This window comes from Pan troglodytes, chromosome 5 (genome assembly GCF_028858775.2).
Source record: "Pan troglodytes isolate AG18354 chromosome 5, NHGRI_mPanTro3-v2.0_pri, whole genome shotgun sequence".
Classification (NCBI taxonomy): Eukaryota; Metazoa; Chordata; class Mammalia; order Primates; family Hominidae; genus Pan; species Pan troglodytes.
The window spans coordinates 180,107,544-180,128,112 of NC_072403.2; the positions used below are offsets into that span (position 1 = coordinate 180,107,544).

The 20,569-nt window shown below is 59.7% G+C and overlaps 1 protein-coding gene across 24 annotated transcripts in view; it reads right to left on the reverse strand.

The window, feature by feature from the left end:
- Positions 1–1,776: 1,776 nt before the first annotated feature.
- The window catches only part of FRMD1 (FERM domain containing 1), a 47,153-nt gene continuing 28,360 nt past the window's right edge, over positions 1,777–20,569 (reverse strand). For 5 of the 24 annotated variants that reach the window (XR_010158264.1, XR_010158265.1, XR_010158262.1 and 2 more), the window contains 12 exons: positions 15,145–15,224; positions 13,845–13,921; positions 11,960–12,146; positions 10,692–10,847; positions 9,089–9,154; positions 8,866–8,934; positions 8,005–8,179; positions 6,681–7,254; positions 5,368–5,432; positions 4,868–4,936; positions 3,498–3,696; positions 1,777–3,330 (listed from right to left, as the gene is read on the reverse strand). Coding sequence is in view for 5 of the 24 variants with exons in the window: in XM_054686526.2 (XP_054542501.1) it covers positions 3,302–3,330; positions 5,368–5,432; positions 6,681–7,254; positions 8,005–8,179; positions 8,866–8,934; positions 9,089–9,154; positions 10,692–10,847; positions 11,960–12,146; positions 13,845–13,921; positions 15,145–15,224 (1,478 nt within the window). In the remaining 19 variants the exon portion in view is untranslated. Of the gene's footprint in view, positions 3,331–3,497; positions 3,697–4,856; positions 4,937–5,367; positions 6,027–6,680; positions 7,255–8,004; positions 8,180–8,865; positions 9,155–10,691; positions 10,848–11,959; positions 12,147–13,844; positions 13,922–15,144; positions 19,246–20,569 lie in introns of those variants that run through there. The other 19 variants (XM_024357521.2, XM_054686532.1, XR_010158270.1 and 16 more) reach the window with 18 other exon arrangements.

The window sequence follows — 20,569 nt, forward strand, 5'->3', positions numbered from 1 at the left end:
CATGCTTCAACACAGGCAAGAGGGAACCGGCCACACCCTGCCCAGGGCCACCCTGTCACCACTCCAGACCAACTGCCCCCAGGAGCAGGGTCTGCCGCCTCCCACATCCCACCCAGCAGGGAGAGCCGCGCCCTCAGACCCAGACCCCCGCAGCAGCAATGCAGGTTCCGGGGCCCAGCGAGACCCACAGAAGCAGACGCAGTGGGGGGCTGAGAAACCCAGCCTGAACAAGCCCTCTGGGTCGTTCTTGCGAGTCTGGACCTGCCAGCTTGACCGCTGACCTGGCCCCGGTCACAGGACCGGCCACCCCAGCCGGGGTCATGCGAGGCTGTGATGCTGGAGGTCCTTGGCCTGCTCCTTGGGGGTCCACAGGGACTGGGACAGGTGGGTTTCTTTTCCTCTCCACTGACAGGGTAAGACAGGGATTGGGGACTTTACCCTGTGCCCCTCCCCCACCTGCCTGCCTCATGCCACCTGGAGGCCACAAGCCCCCCTGTACACAGCGGCTTCTGCTGTTTGCAGGCCACCCCCAGCCCTGCCCCCTACCCTCCTTCTTAGGAAACATCCCTGTCCCTACCAGTCAGTGTCCATTTTCCTGGAAAATAGCTGTATTGCCTAAAAGACCTCTGATCTCAATCTGTGCAAAAAGAAAGGTTGGCTTCCCCGATTCCCGCAGCCCCGCTCTCTGCTGCTTTCTGTCTGGGAAGGAGCCCCTTCCCAGGATGGCCTTCTGCTTCCAGCTCCGCTCCTGCCCCTCCAGGTGTGGGTGACGTGGAAGGGGGCTGTGGGGAGGGGCGGTGAGCAAGGCTGAGGCTCAAGCCTTAGGGGAGTCTGCCCCGGCCCCGGCTGGGTGTGTCTGAGCTGGTAGCCCACATGGGCTTCATGTGGCCTGCCTGGCCGTCCCCTCTTGGGCAAGTCTCAGGGCAGCAGGCCTTTAATTGTCCTCTCCACATACCCTGAACACCAGAGATTAGAGTCTTTGGAGCAGCCCTACCCGGTAGTTAACAGGCATCTGGCATAATTCTCCATGTCTGTCCACAAGGCCCAGAGGAAGGACAGAAATAGGAATCCCCAGTGGGGCCAGAGAAGTTTCTCGGGTCAGCCAGGGGTCATGGCTGCCTCGCCTCTGCCAGGACAGAAGGCGCCGGGCCAGCTTCACTGATGCTTCCACAAGTTAGGGGTGGGCTGGCCCAGCCTTTGCTGCCCCTGGGGTCTATGGCGTGTGGCGAAGGTGACTGGCAGGGGAAGCCTGGACATGGGGAGTGTGCATGTATGGATGTGTGCATGTGTGTGTGCACATGCAGATGTGTGCGTGTGTGTGCATGCATGTGTGCAGATATGTGCGTGTGTGTGCATGTATGTGTGTGCATGCATGTGGATGTGTACGTGTGTGCGTGTGTGCATGTAGGTCTTGGCTCAGACCCTGCTTCATGGTGGACACCGCCTGCTGTGTCTCCCCAACACTGGTGTGTGCCTTCCCTCATGGTCCATGGGACTGGGCTCTTGCTTCCAAGTTTCTTCAAAGGAAGAAGACAGTCATTGCCCCGGACCAGGGCAAATCAATCATCTTGTACTAATGGAATTAGCCTTGGGAAGTGCCCACATGCTCACATCTGAGCCAGCACTAGGCGCCCCTCCCCTGCTGCACAGGAATTGTGGGCAGTCTTGCCCTCGGCAGCACTGGGGCTTGTGGCCATCTACAGAATGCAGCCTTCCGTGGCCGATGCCCCTGAGTGAGTTACAGCCGGCATCTCACCAGCCCCCCAGGCAGGCTGGTACTGGTTCAAGCAGGAGGCATCTGCTCGGGTTCTTTATTACACATGCCTGGGGCACACACACGATTCCCTTTCACAGAAAGGAGAGGGTCCCCCTGGATGGACCCGTCAAAGAGGCGGCCTCAATGCACGCAGCCCTGCACCAGGCCATGGGGCTCAAGCTCATGCTTGTCTCCAGTGAGCTGGAGGGTGGTGTGGCGTGGTCTTCACCACACACAGACAGTGAAGGGGGCAGTGGTGTTCAGGGCACAGGGCTGAACGATTGTGGCCTCTCAGTGCTCTGGGATGGGCCTGAGACTAGCAGGGATGCATGGGCCATTCCTCTAAATGCAGAGGACAGCAGGTTTGCACGTGTGCAGGAGTGTTGTGCAGGGGGAGGAGCCTTGGGGAGACCCTACCCTGGTGGCCTTCCAGAGCCCACAGAACCGAGGTCGCACTACCCGTGGAGCCCACCAGATCAGAGCAGGTGCCAGGCACAGCTAGTCCCCACTCTCCATCTGTCACCGAAGCCTTGCCCCTCCGCCAGCTGGGCTGCACCAACCCAACCCCCGCCAGGGCAATGGCTTAAGGAAGCCACCTGTGAGCAGAGTGGGTCCTGAGGCCTCATGGCTGAGATGGGAGCAGAGTCGGCTTCAGCTCCGGGGCAGTGGGGTCTTTGGAAGCCCTGGCTTGGAAGGGAAAGCACAGCCATTGACTGTGGATGGTGGAAGAGGGTCTCTGGCTGGATCTCAGGTGACAGAGCTGGGCTTGCACCACAAGAGGGGCCTCTGTCTGGCAGGCCCAGCGCTTGCAAACAGGAGTTGCAGAGAGGGGTTCAGGTCTGGGAGGAACCTGGGTCCTGCACAGTGATGACGACTGTGAACTCCAGCTTGGGAGCTCTGGCAGCCTGTGCCCATCGGGACTGTCTCTTGGGGAGCTGGTAGTGTGGGAAACTGCAGAGCTCTCTCTCCAGGGTCTGGCCCAGCTGTGTCACCTTCTCTCCCAGATTAGGATGGGTGACAGGCTGCCTCAGGGGCCAACACCATGGCTCTCTGGACACTTGACAGCCAGACCTTGAACCGGCTCCCTGAGACCCTGAGGGAAAGAGCTCCCGGGTGCATGGCAGACAGGCATGAGGTGCGGGACCTGTTTGTCACCTCCCAGGTTGATGTCAGAGCCAGCTCCACACCTCTTACAGGTGAACCTGTGGAGCGTGCTGGCTGCGGAGGTGCAGGCAGCATCTGGCGGGCAGGAAGGGCCGAGGGCCATGTGGAAGTGGGGTGGGCAGGGGCTGAGCCTGGCGGTGCAGACGGTACTGCTGGGTGGGTGGTGCCTACACCACAAACTCCTGTGGTGGGGCCTCTCCGAACAGGTCCAGGGCGAGACAGTTGCTGGACCTCTTGCTGGGGAGAGTGGCCCTGGTCTCGCAGGGGCCTGCCAGCCTGCAGTCCAGGGCGCGGTGGAAGGTATGGCTGAGTGAGGCGGGCGCTGGGTGCAGGGCCAGCTGGTGCAGCTGCATGTCGTCCAGGCCGTGGCTGTGCTGCTCCTCACTGACCCCGGCTTTCATTTCCTGGATCTGCAGGGAGAGGCCATGGGGTGAGGCCTGCTGCCCCCTCTCACTCCCACCACCGCACACGGTGGTGCGGTGTGCTTGTGGCCACAGAGCCACGCTCCTTGCCAATGCCCACCCTGCGCCGCTGTGCATGGCCAGCCTGCCCCTGGACGGGCTCCCCCAGCACATACCTCTGCGAGAGAGGCTTGGCATCTTCCTTTGATGCATTTCAGGAGGCCCCCACCTTGCCCAGCTTCTTTCCTGGGGCTGCTTTCTGCCTTTTAACTCAGTGGACCTGGACTCTTAGCGTTTGGTGTAATTTGGGATCAGGTCTGAGTGTGGGCCTTGAACACCAGCTCTGGAAGCACCTCAGTGGTCAAGAACGGCCTCCTATTTTATACGGGAGGAAACTGTCTGGGTTCAGAGGTGACTGTCCAAGGTCCCGTCCAGGTGGGCAGCCAGCGGGCAGCGTCATCGCCCTTAAGTGAAGCCTCCAGCCCGAGCTTCTCGGCTGCCGTGGCCCCTCAGATCTGCCTTGGACCACTGTGCTCCCAGGAGGCAGATGAGGCCCCTGGTGGCAGGTGGCAGGGGCAGGGGCAGGCCACGCCGAAGGTTGCCCAGCACCAGGGTCTGACTTGCCCTTCTACGCGTGTTTCCTTGTTTTTAATCAATACGTCTTTCAAGAGTGACAGTCCCTGGCCCAGAGCTCAGGCGGCTTCGGGCAGCCGTCTCCTCCACTGAGTGGGCTGACCTGGGTTTCGGATTGCCCCCACTGGGATGGGCCCGCGCCTGCCAGGACTTGCAGCCTGCCCTCCCTCCTCCCGTGCCCAGCCCTGTTCTCTCTCCATCCAGCCTCCCCTGCCCAGCCCTGTTCTCTCTCCATCCAGCCTCCCGTGCCCAGCCCTGTTCTCTCTCTCCATGCAGCCTCCCGTGCCCAGCCCTGTTCTCTCTCTCCATCCAGCCTCCCCTGCCCAGCCCTGTTCTCTCTCCATCCAGCCTCCCGTGCCCAGCCCTGTTCTCTCTCTCCATGCAGCCTCCCGTGCCCAGCCCTGTTCTCTCTCTCCATCCAGCCTCCCGTGCCCAGCCCTGTTCTCTCTCCATCCAGCCTCCCGTGCCCAGCCCTCTTCTCTCTCCATGCAGCCTCCGGTGCCCAGCCCTCTTCTCTCTCTCCATCCAGCCTCCCTGCCCAGCCCTGTTCTCTCTCCATGCAGCCTCCCGTGCCCAGCCCTGTTCTCTCTCCATGCAGCCTCCGGTGCCCAGCCCTCTTCTCTCTCCATCCAGCCTCCGGTGCCCAGCCCTGTTCTCTCTCTCCATCTGCCTCCTGTGCCCAGCCCTCTTCTCTCTCCATCCAGCCTCCCGTGCCCAGCCCTCTTCTCTCTCCATCCAGCATCACGATAACTAATCAGCCACAACCGATTTTCTGTGTCTTTCCAGGGGGATTCTGAACAGGGCTGACCAGAGGGGGCCTCACCCTCCTGTGGTGGAGCCGGGGGCGGGGGTTGGGGGGTGAGGAGGGCAACTCGGAGCCTGGCTGGGAACCCTGAGCCCACCTGTTCCCCACCTGGGCATCCAGGAACCACTGGCTCGCTTCTCCTCTAGCTCCTCTGGGGGATCCTAAGGCTCAGTGGCTCTACAGGAAGTGGGGGAAGCCCTGGAGCAGCCCTGCACACACAGGACTAGGCCCCGGGGTGGAGGAGGTGGGCGAAGGGGACGGGGCAGCCAGTCTGCTGCACGGCAGGTTGCAGGGCCCAGGTGTCCGGGTCCTGCCTACAGTGGCCCGGTGACACTCAGGGACCGGCCACCACAGCCCCAGGCAGGACCCCTCCCTCCCCACAGTGAGCCGACTCACTCGGCCCTGAGGCTGAGGCCTCCACCCACGTCCACCTGCCCCAGTGCCCAAGAGCCTTGCTGCTCCCTGACTTGCCCGCTGCGTCTCTGGGGGTGTCAGTCGAGGGACCCTCTGATAGGCCTAGGAAGGTCCCCAGGGCCCCTGACAGGGGACCTAGGAGAAGGGGGTGGAGGAGCAGGGCCCGGGCTTCTGGCCCATGGTGGGGACTCTACCTGGTGCACGGCCTCGGCGCTCTGGCCTCTGGTCCTGACCTCGGTGCAGGGCTCCTGGTGAGTGGCTATGGGAGGAGGCAGCCGTGAGCATAGGTGTCTGGGTTCTGCCCGACATGGCTCCTCCCCAGGGCAGTTCCCTGCACTTCTGGGGCCCTGGTCTCGGGACCGGCATCTCCTGAGGCTCACACCGCCCCCTTGCTCTCAGTGCGGTGACTGCTTTTGCTCCATTCCCTGACATCTGATAAAACGGCCCCTTGCTGTGCAGATGCGGGATTAGCATGGTGATTCCCGCTGGGTTACAGGCCACAGAGCTTGCATACATCCTCAGAGATGGAGGCCAACCATCCCTTACTGGTGGACCAGACGCTCCAAGGGCAATGGTGGACACAGTGGCGTAGTGACAGGAATGCCTGGCCCTGGATGGCCCTGGGTGACTGTAGGTGATGCTGGGCGGTCCTGGGTGACTGAGCCCTAGGGCTGGTCCCACCTGATCTCATCACATCCACCGTCAGGGCCGTGGGGACACTCAGAGACCAGCAGAGCTGACGTCCCCTTTCTGGGGCAATGAGGAAGCTCTTCAGGGCCTCATACACAGGGACTGGGCAGGACGCATCCCTCAGGACAGGGTGCTGCGTCCTGGGCCAGGGGCGCACACGGTCCTACACACAGGGAATGGGCAGGGTGCATCCCTCAGGACAAGGTGCTGCGTCCTGGGCCAGGTGGACACATGGTCCTAGAACACTCTGAATGGCTCTGTCTTCTCACTCCTACTCAACTGATTGTAAAAAGACATGAGTCTAACCCAGGCTTTCTGATGGGAGGGAAGCTGGTAGGACAGGGCTTCCTAGGAGTAGGGGGCTTCCTAGGAGTCAGAAGGCTTCCAAAGAGTTGGGGGAGTTCCTAGGAGTCCACGGGGCTTCTTAGGAGTGTGGGGGGGGCTTCCTAAGAGTTGGGGGGTCTCTAGGAGCCCAGGGGGCTTCCTAGGAGTGAGGGGACTTCTTAGGAATGGGGGGCTTCCTGGAAGTGGGGGGGCTTCCTAGGAGTGGGGGGTTTCCTAGGAGTGGGGGGCTTCCTATGTGTGGGGATGGGATTCCTGGGAGAGGGAGGGGCTCCCTGGAAGGGGAGCTTCCTAGGAGTTTTGTGGGGGGGCTTCCCGGGAGGGGGAGCATTCCTTGGGAGGGGGGTTCTTCCTAGGAGTTGGGGGGGTGCTTCCTAGGGGCCAGGGGCTTCCTAGGAGTGGGAGGGGCTCCTGAGATGGGCTTCCGAGAAAGCTAAAGGACCTGGACTCATCTGCAACCCCAAGAGGACCCCACCTCTCCTGTCTCTGATCCCAGCCTGCGGCTGCCCCTTGGCAGGAACAGGAGACTCGGGCACAGCAGGATGCAGGCAGCTCCTCCCTGCCATCTCTGTTCTTCCGGCATGTTCTGGCATATTTCCCGGGACTCAGGTCACAGGCAGCCCAGCCCCTCACGTCTGGCCACTGGAGGGCAGGCCAGGGCTTTGCTGCCTCGGTGTCCAGGGTCAGCCAAGCTGGGGCTGGCTGGACCGCACTCACTGTCCCTGGGGCCTGGGCATCTCCCTCGGGCCCACCTTGGCTGTCACCACGTGTGCTGGGGTGGCTGCAGCTGGTCCTGGGGCTGGAGGACGGCTCCTTCTCATGGAGCCCGTGGACCTCCAAGGGTACGTCCACAGACATCTCTCTGGATTCCCTGAGCCAGGAGTTGGCCTTGATGCCTGACGTGTAGGAACTGCCGTGGCTGTCGGCGGAGTGGCGTGAGAGGCAGCGGGGGCAGTGCTGGCTGCTGACCCCACTGCCCGGGAAGCTCCTGCTGGCCAGGTCCAGCTCCAGCCCATCGCTGATATAGGACTCCCGGTAGTGCTGCTTCTCTGTGGGGAGTGGGGAGCACAGTGAGGGCGAGCTGGAGAGGGATCAGCCCTGCTGATGCAGGAGGAAGAGCCCGGGAGACAGAAATGCACACCCACAGACCAGATGAGGATGTGGAACAGAGAGGGAAACCAGGCCTGTGGGTAAACACTAAGGCCAGGCCTTGTGCTCAGGTGAGGATGTGGAACAGGGAGGGAGACCAGGCCTGTGGGTAAACGCTGAGGCCAGGCCTTGTGCTCAGGTGAGGATGTGGAACAGGGAGGGAGACCAGGCCTGTGGGTAAACGCTGAGGCCAGGCCTTGTGCTCAGGTGAGGATGTGGTACAGGGAGGGAGACCAGGCCTGTGGGTAAACGCTGAGGCCAGGCCTTGTGCTCAGGTGAGGATGTGGAACCGGGAGGGAGGCCAGGCCTGTGGGTAAACGCTGAGGCCTTGTCGGAACCTGCATTTCTTGCTCTTTGTGGGCACATGATGGGAGGAGAAGTGGGAAACAGACCAGGAAACTGAGAAGTGGAAACCTAAGGTGGCTCCTCAAGCTCCCAGCTTCCCCCAGCCCCATCTATAGAATTCCACTCCAGGCAGAGCTGGGGGGCCACCACCTCGCCCTTCGACCTGAGCATCTGGGGGACGTGGGAGTCAGGAGGCCACAACAATAAGAGACAGAAGGCACAGTCCGGCCAGAGCCCAGTGTGCCCAGCCTAGCCCAGAAGGCGCAGTCCGGCTGCGGAGCCCAGCGTACCCAGCCCAGCCCCACCTTCCGCCTCCTCCCGCTGCCGCAGCTGTTGCAGAGTGGGCCGCACGCGGAGGTGGAGCTGGTGGCTGGCGCGCAGCAGCTGCAGCAGGTGCCTGGACCGCCAGGTGCAGCCCGTGTAGTAAACCAGCTTCTGTGCTGCGGGCAGCCCATCCAGCTGGATCTCTAGCTTCTTTCCCTGAGCAAACAGGAGAGAAGTTGCCACTCCACAGGTGGAAAACCACGCTAGCAACAGGAAAGGATGATTTTAAATGTCAGCCATGGCCCCCAGGGGGACGAGGCCCAGGTTTTCACTTCGCAGTGCAGATGGCTGTTGGCGGACACTGTGCGAGGACACTGTGCTCTGCTCCGCCCTTGCTTGAGAGGACACAGCCCTCCTGGCTAGAAAGTGCCCGCAGCAGTGTGAGGGGAGTGGAGGTCTGGGGTGGGACGGGAAGACCTCGGTCTGGCTGTCCAGAGCAAGCCTGCTGCCCAGCAGCCCCCACAGTCACTGCCTTTTTATCCCTGGCACCCGGGCTGTGGGGTGACCCTGGGTGACAGTTCTGGGGCCGGGACGAGAGGAACAGAGGCCACACAGGTGCGTATCTATGACCTGCTCTTCTTTTCTCCCTTGATTTTCTCAATTGGGAGCCAGAAGTTTTCAAGCGATAACAACTAGACCTCACCGGGCAGCTAAACACCCCACGCCTGCAGGGCCAGGGCCAGGCGCAAAGCCCGTGAGGCCAGGACGGCCCTGATGCCCCCGAGAGGCCGGCAGGAAGGGACCTGCACCTTGTCGGGTGCAGAATTGTCCAGAAAATGCCCTGAGGATGAAGCTGCATCTGCCCAGGCTTTCCAGGGCACAGGGACCCGCCAGACACCCACCAGAAATGCCAGCTTCCCAATGTGGGGCCAGGGGAGGTCGTACAGCAGCTGCGGAGCACGGTCCACCTCCTGCGGGACAGCAGAGGCAGGGCGCGTCCAGGCGGGGCCAGCCAGCGCCCATGACCGCTGCAGGGATGCTACACGGCCCAGACTCCAGCGGGGAAGGGAGGAGGGGGTGGGGGCAGGACGAGGGGCTCTGTGAGGCTGGAGCCCCTTCGGTCACCTGGTAGATGTGCACTCCCCTGAGGGCCAGTCCCAGGATCATGGTGGGACGACCTTCCTTCTTATCCTAGAGGACACAGGTCAGAGGTCAAGTTGCGGGCCTGGAGGTGCTGGGCCTCACTGATGGCAGAGTATGGTCAGTCTGGCTAGGGGCCGAGGCCTCCATGGACCAGGCTGAGCTCTGGGGCCCATTTACAGACAGTCTCATTCACTCCAGCATCAGATCAAAGGCATAGTTGTCATAGCACAAGCATTGCCGGCCCCGGGGTCCTGGTCCCACTCTTAGCCACGGGGGCTCCATCCATCCCTGCCCCGGGGTCCTGGTCCCACTCTTAGCCACGGGGGCTCCATCCATCCCTGCCCCGGGGTCCTGGTCCCACTCTTAGCCACGGGGGCTCCATCCATCCCTGCCCCGGGGTCCTGGTCCCACTCTTAGCCACGGGGGCTCCATCCATCCCTGCCCCGGGGTCCTGGTCCCACTCTTAGCCACGGGGGCTCCATCCATCCCTGCCCCGGGGTCCTGGTCCCACTCTTAGCCATGGGGGCTCCATCCATCCCTGCCCCGGGGTCCTGGTCCCGTCCCACTCTTAGCCACGGGGGCTCCATCCATCCCTGCCCCGGGGTCCTGGTCCCACTCTTAGCCACGGGGGCTCCATCCATCCCTGCCCCGGGGTCCTGGTCCCGTCCCACTCTTAGCCACGGGGGCTCCATCCATCCCTGCCCTGGGGTCCTGGTCCCGTCCCACTCTTAGCCACAGGGGCTCCATACATCCCTGCCCCGGGGTCCTGGTCCCGTCCCACTCTTAGCCACGGGGGCTCCATCCATCCCTGCCCTGGGGTCCTGGTCCCGTCCCACTCTTAGCCACAGGGGCTCCATACATCCCTGCCCCGGGGTCCTGGTCCCGTCCCACTCTTAGCCACGGGGGCTCCATCCATCCCTGCCCCGGGGTCCTGGTCCCACTCTTAGCCACGGGGGCTCCATCCATCCCTGCCCCGGGGTCCTGGTCCCACTCTTAGCCACAGGGGCTCCATCCATCCCTGCCCCGGGGTCCTGGTCCCGTCCCACTCTTAGCCACGGGGGCTCCATCCATCCCTGCCCCGGGGTCCTGGTCCCACTCTTAGCCACAGGGGCTCCATCCATCCCTGCCCCGGGGTCCTGGTCCCATCCCACTCTTAGCCACGGGGGCTCCATCCATCCCTGCCCCGGGGTCCTGGTCCCACTCTTAGCCACGGGGGCTCCATCCATCCCTGCCCCGGGGTCCTAGTCCCACTCTTAGCCATGGGGGCTCCATCCATCCCTGCCCTGGGGTCCTGGTCCCGTCCCACTCTTAGCCACAGGGGCTCCATCCATCCCTGCCCCGGGGTCCTGGTCCCACTCTTAGCCATGGGGACTCCATCCATCCCTGCCCTGGGGTCCTGGTCCCACTCTTAGCCACGGGGGCTCCATCCATCCCTGCCCTGGGGTCCTGGTCCCGTCCCACTCTTAGCCACAGGGGCTCCATCCATCCCTGTCCTGGGGTCCTGACCACTCTTAGCCATGGGGGCTCCGTCCATCCCTGGCCTGGAGTCAGAGTCCAGCCCATCGCTGGCCGCCCTGGGTTCGACCTTGTGCAGCCTGAAGAAGTGCACGGGCACATCCTCCAGCCGGCAGGCCTCCTGGATGAAGCACAGCATGGCCTCCTTGGGGCTCAGGCCCTGGCGCTCCCCGTGCAGGGTAGGCACGTGCCGGAGGATGTAGTCAATCCCCCTCTTGGTGATGATCTGAGGACAGAGCCGGGAGGTCAGCTCAGACCCCTGCTGGTCCCCCCTTCCTCCTTGCCGGCACCCTGCTCCGAGAAGCTTCCCCAGACTCCTGCAGCTGGTGCCAACCTCAGTGGGCAGGGCCAGGGCCTGGCTGCTGAGCCCAGACCCAGAGATGAAGTCTCAGTGCCCACTGTGGCCCTGGGCCTGTCTGATTTCCTGTCCCCCTCGGGTCCTCCCCAAGGGGAATGGCAGCAGCCAGCCCTCCTCAGACGTCTGCAGGTGGGGACTCCACTCCCAATGAGCCCTGGCTCTTGGGAACCTGCCCAGTGACGACCGGCTGGGGCCATCACCGGGACTGGGGTAAGAACCACAGTGGAATGGAATCACTGAGGGTGGAAATGTGCTCAGAGGCCAAGGGCACGTGTGGCGTCCACAGCGCTGGGAGGAAGCCTGGCTGGGCCCCACCCTGACCTCAGCGACTGCCTCAGAGCAAAGGTGAGAAGGCCCCAAGGTGCACAGGATAGAGAGGTACACAGGGATGAGCGGTCAGGAGAGAAACCTTAAAGTTCACCCGGAACAGGGCCTGCATCCCCGGGGTGACAGCCATCAATCCGCGCGGCCATCAGGCCAGACAGCACCTGGGACTGGGCACACAGTGGCACAGCCCACGCCTCTCCATGGCCCTCCTCCCGGGGGGATGCCACTCCTTCCCTTACAGGTGAGGAAGCTGAGGCTCAGAGACTCCTACGCGTCCCAGGATACTTAGAGAGAAGCAGGAAGGTTCATAGCCACAAGGCCCGTGTGGGTCACATTCCACAGCCAGGCAGCCGAGGGGCTCAGAGAGGTGAAGCCAGAGAGCAAGGCCACACAGCTGGCTGGGTGTGTCAGGAGCACAGGCACCCGCACCTGCCTGCTCAGGGCCACTCCTCCCACACTGCCTGCCTTTGGGGGTGGTAAGGACCCTTGGGCCTTCAGGACAAAAGGACAGGTGATTGCCCTGTTTCCATCCCTGACCCTTGCTCCAGCAGCCCCTGCCAGGCCCTCAGTCCCCTGCTTCCATGGACGGGACCCGGTGGAGGTGGACAGGCACCAGGCTAGCGGTGCTGGGAGGAGTTGGGCCCTGACCTTACCCACTGTGGGAAGTAGGAGTGTGGCTCGAAGTACCTCCCGGCATGGGCCGACTCCCGGTGCTCGCCCAGGTCAGCCTGCAGCGCGCAGGCAGCCAGCAGGAAGTAGGCTTCCTCCCGGTGAGCGCACTGTGACCTCAGCACGCGCTCCTTCAAGTGGCAGTAGTACAGGTGCCGTGCCCTGTGGTCGCTGGAAGGTGGCAGGGAGTGAGTTCCAGAACGACCGGTGTGGGGACTGCTGGCCCCTCTGGCCCTGCCTTGTCCTTCCCCACACCAGCTCCCAGGGCTGTCCTGAGCCCCTGGTACCTAGTTCCTGTCTTGTTATACCCACAGCTGTGTCCCTGCAGGGCCAGCACAGCACAGGCCCGCACTCTTCCTGGAGCGGGGCACAGGTGACTTGCTGCCACCAAGGAGCCACTAGATGAGGCTCCACCTGCCGAGGTCCCACTCCTTCCCCAGTGAGCTCGGCCTTCACCAAACCAAGCCCCAGTGCAGGAGAGGTGCACAGAGCCTGGGCGACTCGAATCCCTGGAGGTGCACAGGGCCTGGGCAACTTGAATCCCTGGGATGTGGACAGACCTGGCTCCCAGAGCTCACCGCCCAGCATGGGGCTTGGCCATGGCTGGTATTCATTAATCACAGGCCGGGTGGAGGCTCACCCAAGATGCAGGTGCAAGATCTTCTCATATAATTCCCCCGAACTGGCCCCATAGCACCAGGTAGCTCCATCCATCAACCCAACACCTTCCAGACCTCCCCTCCAAGGCTATCCAGAACCGTCCACATATTCACACACCCCTCACTCTCCAGAACCTGCCACACAACCACACACCAGTGTCTCCAGGACTCTCCACACAACCACACACCTTTCACTCTCCAGAACCCTCCCACACAACCACACACCCCTCACCCCCTAGAACCTTCCACACAACCGCACACATCCCTTTTGGAACTGGCGGGGATTGTGCCTGCTTAGGGAATTCCTGGGAAACCCCCTTAGGTTTCCCCCAGGGTAAACCCTGTTCACGCACCCCTGAAGCTCTGTTCTGGAAGTAAGTCTCAGGATCCTCCTGAGGGACGTCTTTGTTACCCTAGAAGCTCTAAGGCAGCTCTGGAAGAAGCAGCCCCCGTTGGTTTAGAGTGCAGCCCACCAGATGTACAACTTACCCACTCCTGTCGGGGAAAGCTTCCCACTAGACACCTGCAGAGTGGGCAGTGAACAGTGAGAACCGCCACGCAGCAAGCGCAGCAGCCCTTAGCCCAGTGACCTCCAGAAGCCTCGCCCACCCCCAGATGGTATACCCACCTTAGAGAGTACGAGTCCTGGCATTTGAGGAAGTACCACTTTAGGCCGGGCACGGTGGCTCACACCTGTAATCCCAACACTTTGGGAGGTCGAGGCGGGTGGATCACCTGAGGTCGGGAGTTTGAGACCAGCTTGACCAACACAGAGAAACCCCGTCTCTACTGAAAATACAAAATTAGCCAGGTGTGGTGGCGCCCGCCTGTAATCCCAGCTACTCTGGAGACTAAGGCAGAAGAATCGCTTGAACCCAGGAGGTGGAGGTTGCAGTGAGCCGAGATTGTGCCATTGCACTCCAGCCTGGGCGACAAGAGTGAAATTACGTCTCAAAACAAAACAAAACAAAAAGAAAAAGAAAAGAAAAAGAAAAAGAAGTACCAATTTATGACACAGTCTGTATACCTTTCGATTAAATAGAATTCCTGTGTTAACCCCAAAGTAAACAGCCGATATAGTGGGGTTGTTTGTTTGTTTTTTGTTTTTGGATAAACTCAAATGTAATGTGTGGCCTTCAGGGAACTTCGACGTGATGCGGCAGATTTTCAGTATTCCAGGAAACACCCCTTACAGTCCGCATGCCGTTACCTTATGACCCTTCCGTTTTCCACGTAGTGCTGCACTCGGAGGAAGGCCACGAAGGGGGCTCTGGGTTTCTCATTTCCCTGGTGGGGAAAATGCAAGAAAGAGCAAGTGAGCCACAGGGAGGTGCCGCTGGCTGTCCTGTCTTCCCAGTGGGGGGGCCTGGATTGCTTCACACTCAGCTCAAAGTCGAAGCTCAGGTGTCTGCAGCCATAGCTGACAGTTCGACTCATGGTATTTTCTACCCGGAGAACCCTGAGTGGGACGTGGTCTACAGCGTTCAAGAACATCTGCAAAGGCGGGCTTCGGGCGGGCACACCTGCCTGCAGCCTCAGGGCTCACCGCAGTCCCCCTGCGGACAGCCCCTCTGGACGGAGCAGCTGCGTGGACAGAAGGCAGCACATTGGTCCAGCACAGTCCACCGCGGTGCCTGCCCTCTCCCACCCCACGCATCCCACCACAGTCCACCGTGGTGCCCTGCTCTCTCCCAACCCACGCATCCCACCACAGTCCACCGTGGTGCCCTGCTCTTTCCCAACCCACGCATCCCCGCGGTCCCGCACAGCCCACCGCAGTGCCTGCCCTCTCCCACCCCACGTGTCCCCGCCGTCCTGCACAGCCCACCGCGGTGCCTGCCCTCTCCCACCCCACGTGTCCCCGCCGTCCCGCACAGCCCACCACGGTGCCTGCTCTCTCCCACCCCACGTGTCCCCGTGGCCCAGCACAGCCCACCGCGGTGCCTGCTCTCTCCCACCCCACGTGTCCCCGTGGCCCAGCACAGCCCACCGTGGTGCCTGCCCTCTCCCACCCCACGCATCCCCGCCATCCCGCACAGCCCACCGCGGTGCCTGCCCTCTCCCCCCCCCACGCATCCCACCACTGTCCACCGTGGTGCCCTGCTCTCTCCCAACCCACGCATCCCCGCGGTCCCCCACAGCCCACAGCGGTGCCTGTTCTCTCCCACCCCACGTGTCCCCGTGGCCCAGCACAGCCCACCGCAGTGCCTGCCCTCTCCCACCCCACGCATCCCCGCCATCCCGCACAGCCCACCGCGGTGCCTGCCCTCTCCCACCCCACGCATCCCCGCCATCCCGCACAGCCCACCGCGGTGCCTGCCCTCTCCCACCCCACGTGTCCCCGCCGTCCCGCACAGCCCACCGCGGTGCCTGCTCTCTCCCACCCCACGTGTCCCCGTGGCCCAGCACAGCCCACCGCGGTGCCTGCCCTCTCCCACCCCACGTGTCCCCGTGGCCCAGCACAGCCCACCGCGGTGCCTGCCCTCTCCCACCCGACACTCTACACTTACTTCATTTCTTTCTTTCTTCCAATCTTTTGAGAAGTACTTGCTGAGCTTTTGCTCCAAATCCATAAATATATACTCATTGTCTGAAAGCAAAACAAAAGGCTTCATCAGAGCAGTCACCATGCTTCTCAGGTGTCACCGTTTGTTCAAAACTGAGTGTGGCTTGGAGAGAAGAGATGCACAGCTGAAAACTGTGCGTCTGCAGCTGACGCTGCATATGGGGCTTTCCTTGGCTGACAACGCAGAAAGCATCTTAACACACATGCAGGTGTCAAATGCTTGCTTACTAAAACAATGTTCCAACGTGCAGGAATATTACAAGCTGATATTCAAAACTGGCACATGCTCCGGGCACGCCCTTTGGGAAAGCAATTTAGCAACACGTATCCCTACCCTCTTCCTCTGCAACCCAGGCACCCCTCTCTCAGCTATGGAATGAGTCGTTTAAAAAATAGAGATGTCAGGGTTGGATGCGGTGGCTCAAGCTTGTAATCTCAGCAATTTTGGAGGCCAAGGCAGGAGGATTGCTTGAGGCCAGGAATTCAAGACAAGCCTGGACAACATAATGAGACCTTGTTACCACAGGAAAAAAAAAAAAAATTAGCTGGGTGTGGCGGTGCATGCCTGTAGTCCTAGCTACTCAGGGGGCTGAGGCAGGAAGATTGCTTGATCCTGGGAGTTCAAGGCTGCAGAAAGCTATGAACGCGCCACTGCACTCCAGTGTGGGTGATAAGAGTGTGACCCTGCCTCAAACAATTAAGCAATCAATCAATAAAAATAGAGATGTCTATAATCTAGTACCAACGTGATCAACTTCAAGTCAATGATCCCAGCTTTACCTGTTAACCTGGTTTCCCTGGAAACTACAAGAGACGCTTCTTTCTAAATTAGGTGTTTCTATATTTTAAAAATATTTACCAGCATGTGTTTTCTTTATGGCCTGGAAAAATTAAACAATTTTCCTAGAGAGGAAAATAAAGCCTAGAGAGACACCCTTCCTGCTGCGACTTAAAGCAACGTACAATCCCTCCGTGTCGGCTGGGAACTGGTTCCAGGACTCCCCTCGGATATCAAAACCCGGGAATGGTGTAGAGTTTGCGTGTACCCTATGCACATCCTCATGTACACTTTACATCACCTTGAGATTCCTTATAATACCTGATGCAATGTAAATGCTGTGGAAGTCTTTGTTGTACTGTGTTGTTAAGCTCATATTATTTTATTGTTGTACTATTTATTGTTATTATTTTGAGTATGTTCAACATGAGGTTAGTTAAATCCAAGGATGTGGAACCCGTGGATACAGAGCACCGTCTACTCTTATTTATATTAGAAAACCTGTAGTCCTGAGAATAAAAGCCACAGGGAAAAGTTAGTCCCTGATAAGGCAGTACTCCCTTACAGCCACCTGCATTACATATGAAGATACTCCATCCCCAAGTGCTAGCACGTCTGCAGATAAATGAAGACACCAGTGAGGAAGACTTACCCACAGAGGCCTGCAGAAAGGGCATCACAGGGCCGGGTGCCTGGCTCGGCCCCTCTCCGCCCTGCCTGTCTTTCTAATCCTTAGTACCCGGCTCTTCTAGACGGCGTTAGACCCAGGGGGAGGCTCCAAGGTGTCACCAGCCCCAGTTTACTTTTGTGTCAGGGAGGATCAAACACTTGGCTCATCGGTAACAACCACAACAACTCACTGCTTAGACACTGGGTGCCATGCTCTGTGCTAAAGACTCTGAACCAATCCCTACATCTTCAACCTGATGGCACTGTTATCTACCCCCATCTCACAGACAGGGAGGCCCAGACTTGCAGAGGCCATTCCTAGGGGAGTCCCCACCCCACCCCATAACAGGCCAAGGACCCTCAGAGCCAGGGGTTAGCAAACCAGGGCCCCAGGCCAAACCCCAGCACCCACTCGCTCTTGTTAATAAAATCTTGTTGGAAGACAGCCACAATCATTCTATTACATCATGTCCATAGCTGCTTTCGTACTGCAAAGTCAAAATATTTACTATGTGGCCTTTTACAGAAAAAGTCTGCCAATGCCTGGTCTAAGCAAATGCCGAGTGAAAAGGTCTAGATCACCATTCTCTGGTCCTGACTCCCCCGAATTCACCATTTGGGTACTCGAGCTTGAACTCAGTGTTTGCAGCATGAATGGCAGATGTTTAGCAATGTTTGCTAAAGGATCTGGGGTTACCTTTGCCTCGGTAAGGTCAGCAAAAGGCCTTTTATTTGTACATTCATTACCTAAATCACCCCACTGTATCCTTACCAACTCCATCTCAAATCATAATAAGCAGGACAGAAAATGAACTCCTTAAGCTTAGTACTTCCTAGGACTTAACCTCAAACACTACGAGAACAATACTTGCGGCAACACCGATCTAGAAGATGAAACCACTTGTTTCTCAAAATCATCACTGTCCCCCTAAATCCCTGCACCCCTAGAAGTGGGACAGCAGACATCATCACCTCTGGTGATGGGCGCACCCTTCTTAGCCTGGCCACAGTGCCCCGCTGTATGGTCAAAGCAGTCTAGATGTCACTGTGAAGACATTCTTAAGATGAAGGCAACACTCAGGCTGGGTGTGGTGGCTCATGCCTGTAATCCCAGCACTTTGGGAGGCAGAGGCAGGTGGATTGCATGAGCCCAGCAGTTTGAGACCAGCCTGGGCAACATAATGAGACCCGACTCCACAAAAAAATACAAAAGGCATCTGGCTGTTGTGGTATGCATCTGCAGTCCCAGCCACTCAGGAGGCTGAGGCCAGAGGATCCACCTGAGCCATGACCATAGCACTGCATTCCAGCCTGGGTGGCAGAGTGAGATGAAGGAAGGAAGGAAGGAAAGAAAGAAGGAAGGAAGGAAAGAAAGAAGGAAGGAAGGAAGGAAGGAAAGAAGGAAGGAAGGAAAGAAGGAAGGAAGGAAGGGAGAGAGGGAGGGGAGGAGGGAGGGAGGGAGGGAGGGAGGGAGGGAGACATTGACATCAGTAGACTTTGAGTAAAGCAGATGACCTTCATACTGTGGGTGGGCCTCGTCTAGTCGGTTGGAGGACTAACAGGGAAAGACTGAGGTCCCCTCTGGAGGAAGGAACTCTGTCTCCCGACGGCCCTCGGACCCAAGATGGCAACAGTGGCTCTCCCTGGGTCTCCAGCCTGCCCTGCAGATTTGAGACTTGCCAGCCTCCAACAATCATATGAGCCAGTTCTTTACAATAAATCAGCTTCTCTCTTTCTCCCTCTATGTATCTATACACACACACACTATCTGTAGAGAGAAATGGGATCAGAAGAATACGTGTATACAGACATACACATACGCATACATCTGTCAGGAGTGTGCGTGCGCGTCCTACTTGTCCTGCTTCTCTGGAGAGCCTTGACTGGCACATGACTGTCTGCTGGAGGACAGGCATCTTGCTGCTGGAAGGGGAGATTCTGGCGTTGGCTACAGGCTCCCCTGAACCCAGCAGGGTGGGGACCACATGCACCCTCCAGAGCCTCCTCACTCTCTTCCCGGTGAGAGTCGTCCTCTCAGCTCCCGGCAGGCAGATCAGGACACACCATGGAGTCCACAGGTGCCTGTTGATTGAACAAAAGGCCTGAACTTCCCCCACTGTGCCCTGCTACCCTTGACACTGGTGTGACAGCACGAGACTCCTGCAGGGCTGGCCAAGGGGCTGGACACCGGCACCCTCGCTCACTGCCACAGGAGCAATCTCCAGGCAGCGAGGGCCAAGGCCAGGCCAGGTGGAGCCCACTCTCTCTCTATTCCTCTCTGTCTCTGTCTTATTTTGCCTTGCCTCTATATCCAAGCCCCAAATCGCATCTCTTGTTTTTTGCTACAGGCCTCAAAAATGTACACAATTCACAAAATGTCTCAAAAATGTACACAATTTACAACTTAAGAGATAATTAAAGTAAGAAATCCAAGCACTTCCCATTTAAAAAGTCCAAATCTCCAAAGCAAGGGCTCTGGCCAGAACCAAGAAGGGTGTCCTCGGGTCGAGAAGGCCCTGGGGCCACAGGGCTCTGCTGGGTGGAGGTGCCAAGCCGCAGCGCCAGGGAGGTTGAGGGGCCGGTTCTGAGTCTGTCCTCCTGCAGAGGCGGATTCCTGGATCACCAGGAGGAAAGGTGACCCCAGATTCCTTTCTTGTCCCTGAGGCCAGTGAGCTCGGCCACAGGCTGTCTCAAATGTCCAGTGTCAAGGGGACAGGGAGAAAGGGTTGGTTGGCAGGAGTCGGAAAGCCCTCCCACCTGGGAACTCCCTCCGCAGGGTAAAGACAAGGCAAACACTGGCTGATGAGCCAGTAATCTCCCTTTGTGTGCACCTGCCTGGCCGCCAGTGGGAGCTGTTCCAGGCCACCCTCCCAGCCCCTCCTGTTGCTCAAGGCTGTCCCAGCGCTGCAGGCCCTCATCCTGCGCTGACCTTCAGGACTCAAGGACCCCTGCCTCCTGCCTCCCGGGCCTCCCCACTGCTGGCCCTTGTGCTCAGACACACGGCAAATGCCCGTGAGCTCTCCCCTTAGCATCTGGGCAGCTGATGACACGGACACTGTGCCTCAGTCGAAAGGGAAACAGGGTTAGAAGCCAGCCGATGGCGTCCAAGCCGGGGCTGCCCGCTTCATGACCTGTCTGCAATTCCCCAACACCGAGGATCATCAGCACATAAACCGGGAGAATCCTTGGCCACCGGGAACCTGCCCCGCCTGGGTGATGGATTCCTGGGCAATAGGAGAGACACCCTGCCCCGCACCCCCTGCTGGGAGGGGAGGTCCTTCCCCAAGGAGCTGCCACTGGACCTCTGGGGGACCCCCACACTCCACCCTCAGAACCCCCCAACACCACCTGCTGTCTCTAGGTTTCGGGGACATCAGGGGCTGTGCCTGAACTCCGGATAGGGCTGAACTCCCCGTGCCCTCACACCTGCGGTCGCCTTGCGAACCACGTCTCCCAGAGGCCCTCTCAACCACAGCGACCCGCCCTGTGCAGGGCCTCCCATAGGGAGGGGGATGCCCTGGGGCTTTTCTCGCCTTGGGAGAGCAGGGAAGCCTCAGTGCCGAGAACTTGGGCACAGATGAAGCAGAGTGGAGCACGGACCAGAGCTCGCCCCCCAAACACGGCGGCTCCAACATGTCGGTGAACGTCCGGCGGTGATGAACATGATGCACAACCAAAGCGATGGGTCCTGGCCCGGGTTTTGCAGGCAGCCCCTGAATTCCCCCCAATCCCCGCCCAGCCCTCGATTTGTTTTTTGGCTGTTAAAGAGACTTTAAGCCTTTAAGAAATAAAAGATGCCAAGAACAGGGTTGGGACGCTTGAACTTTCTTCCCTCATTCCGTCCAGACTAATTTTCTTTTCATTTCTAAAATCACAGTGAGTTGACACCAACCACAAAACCGAATAGCAAAACTGGACTCCC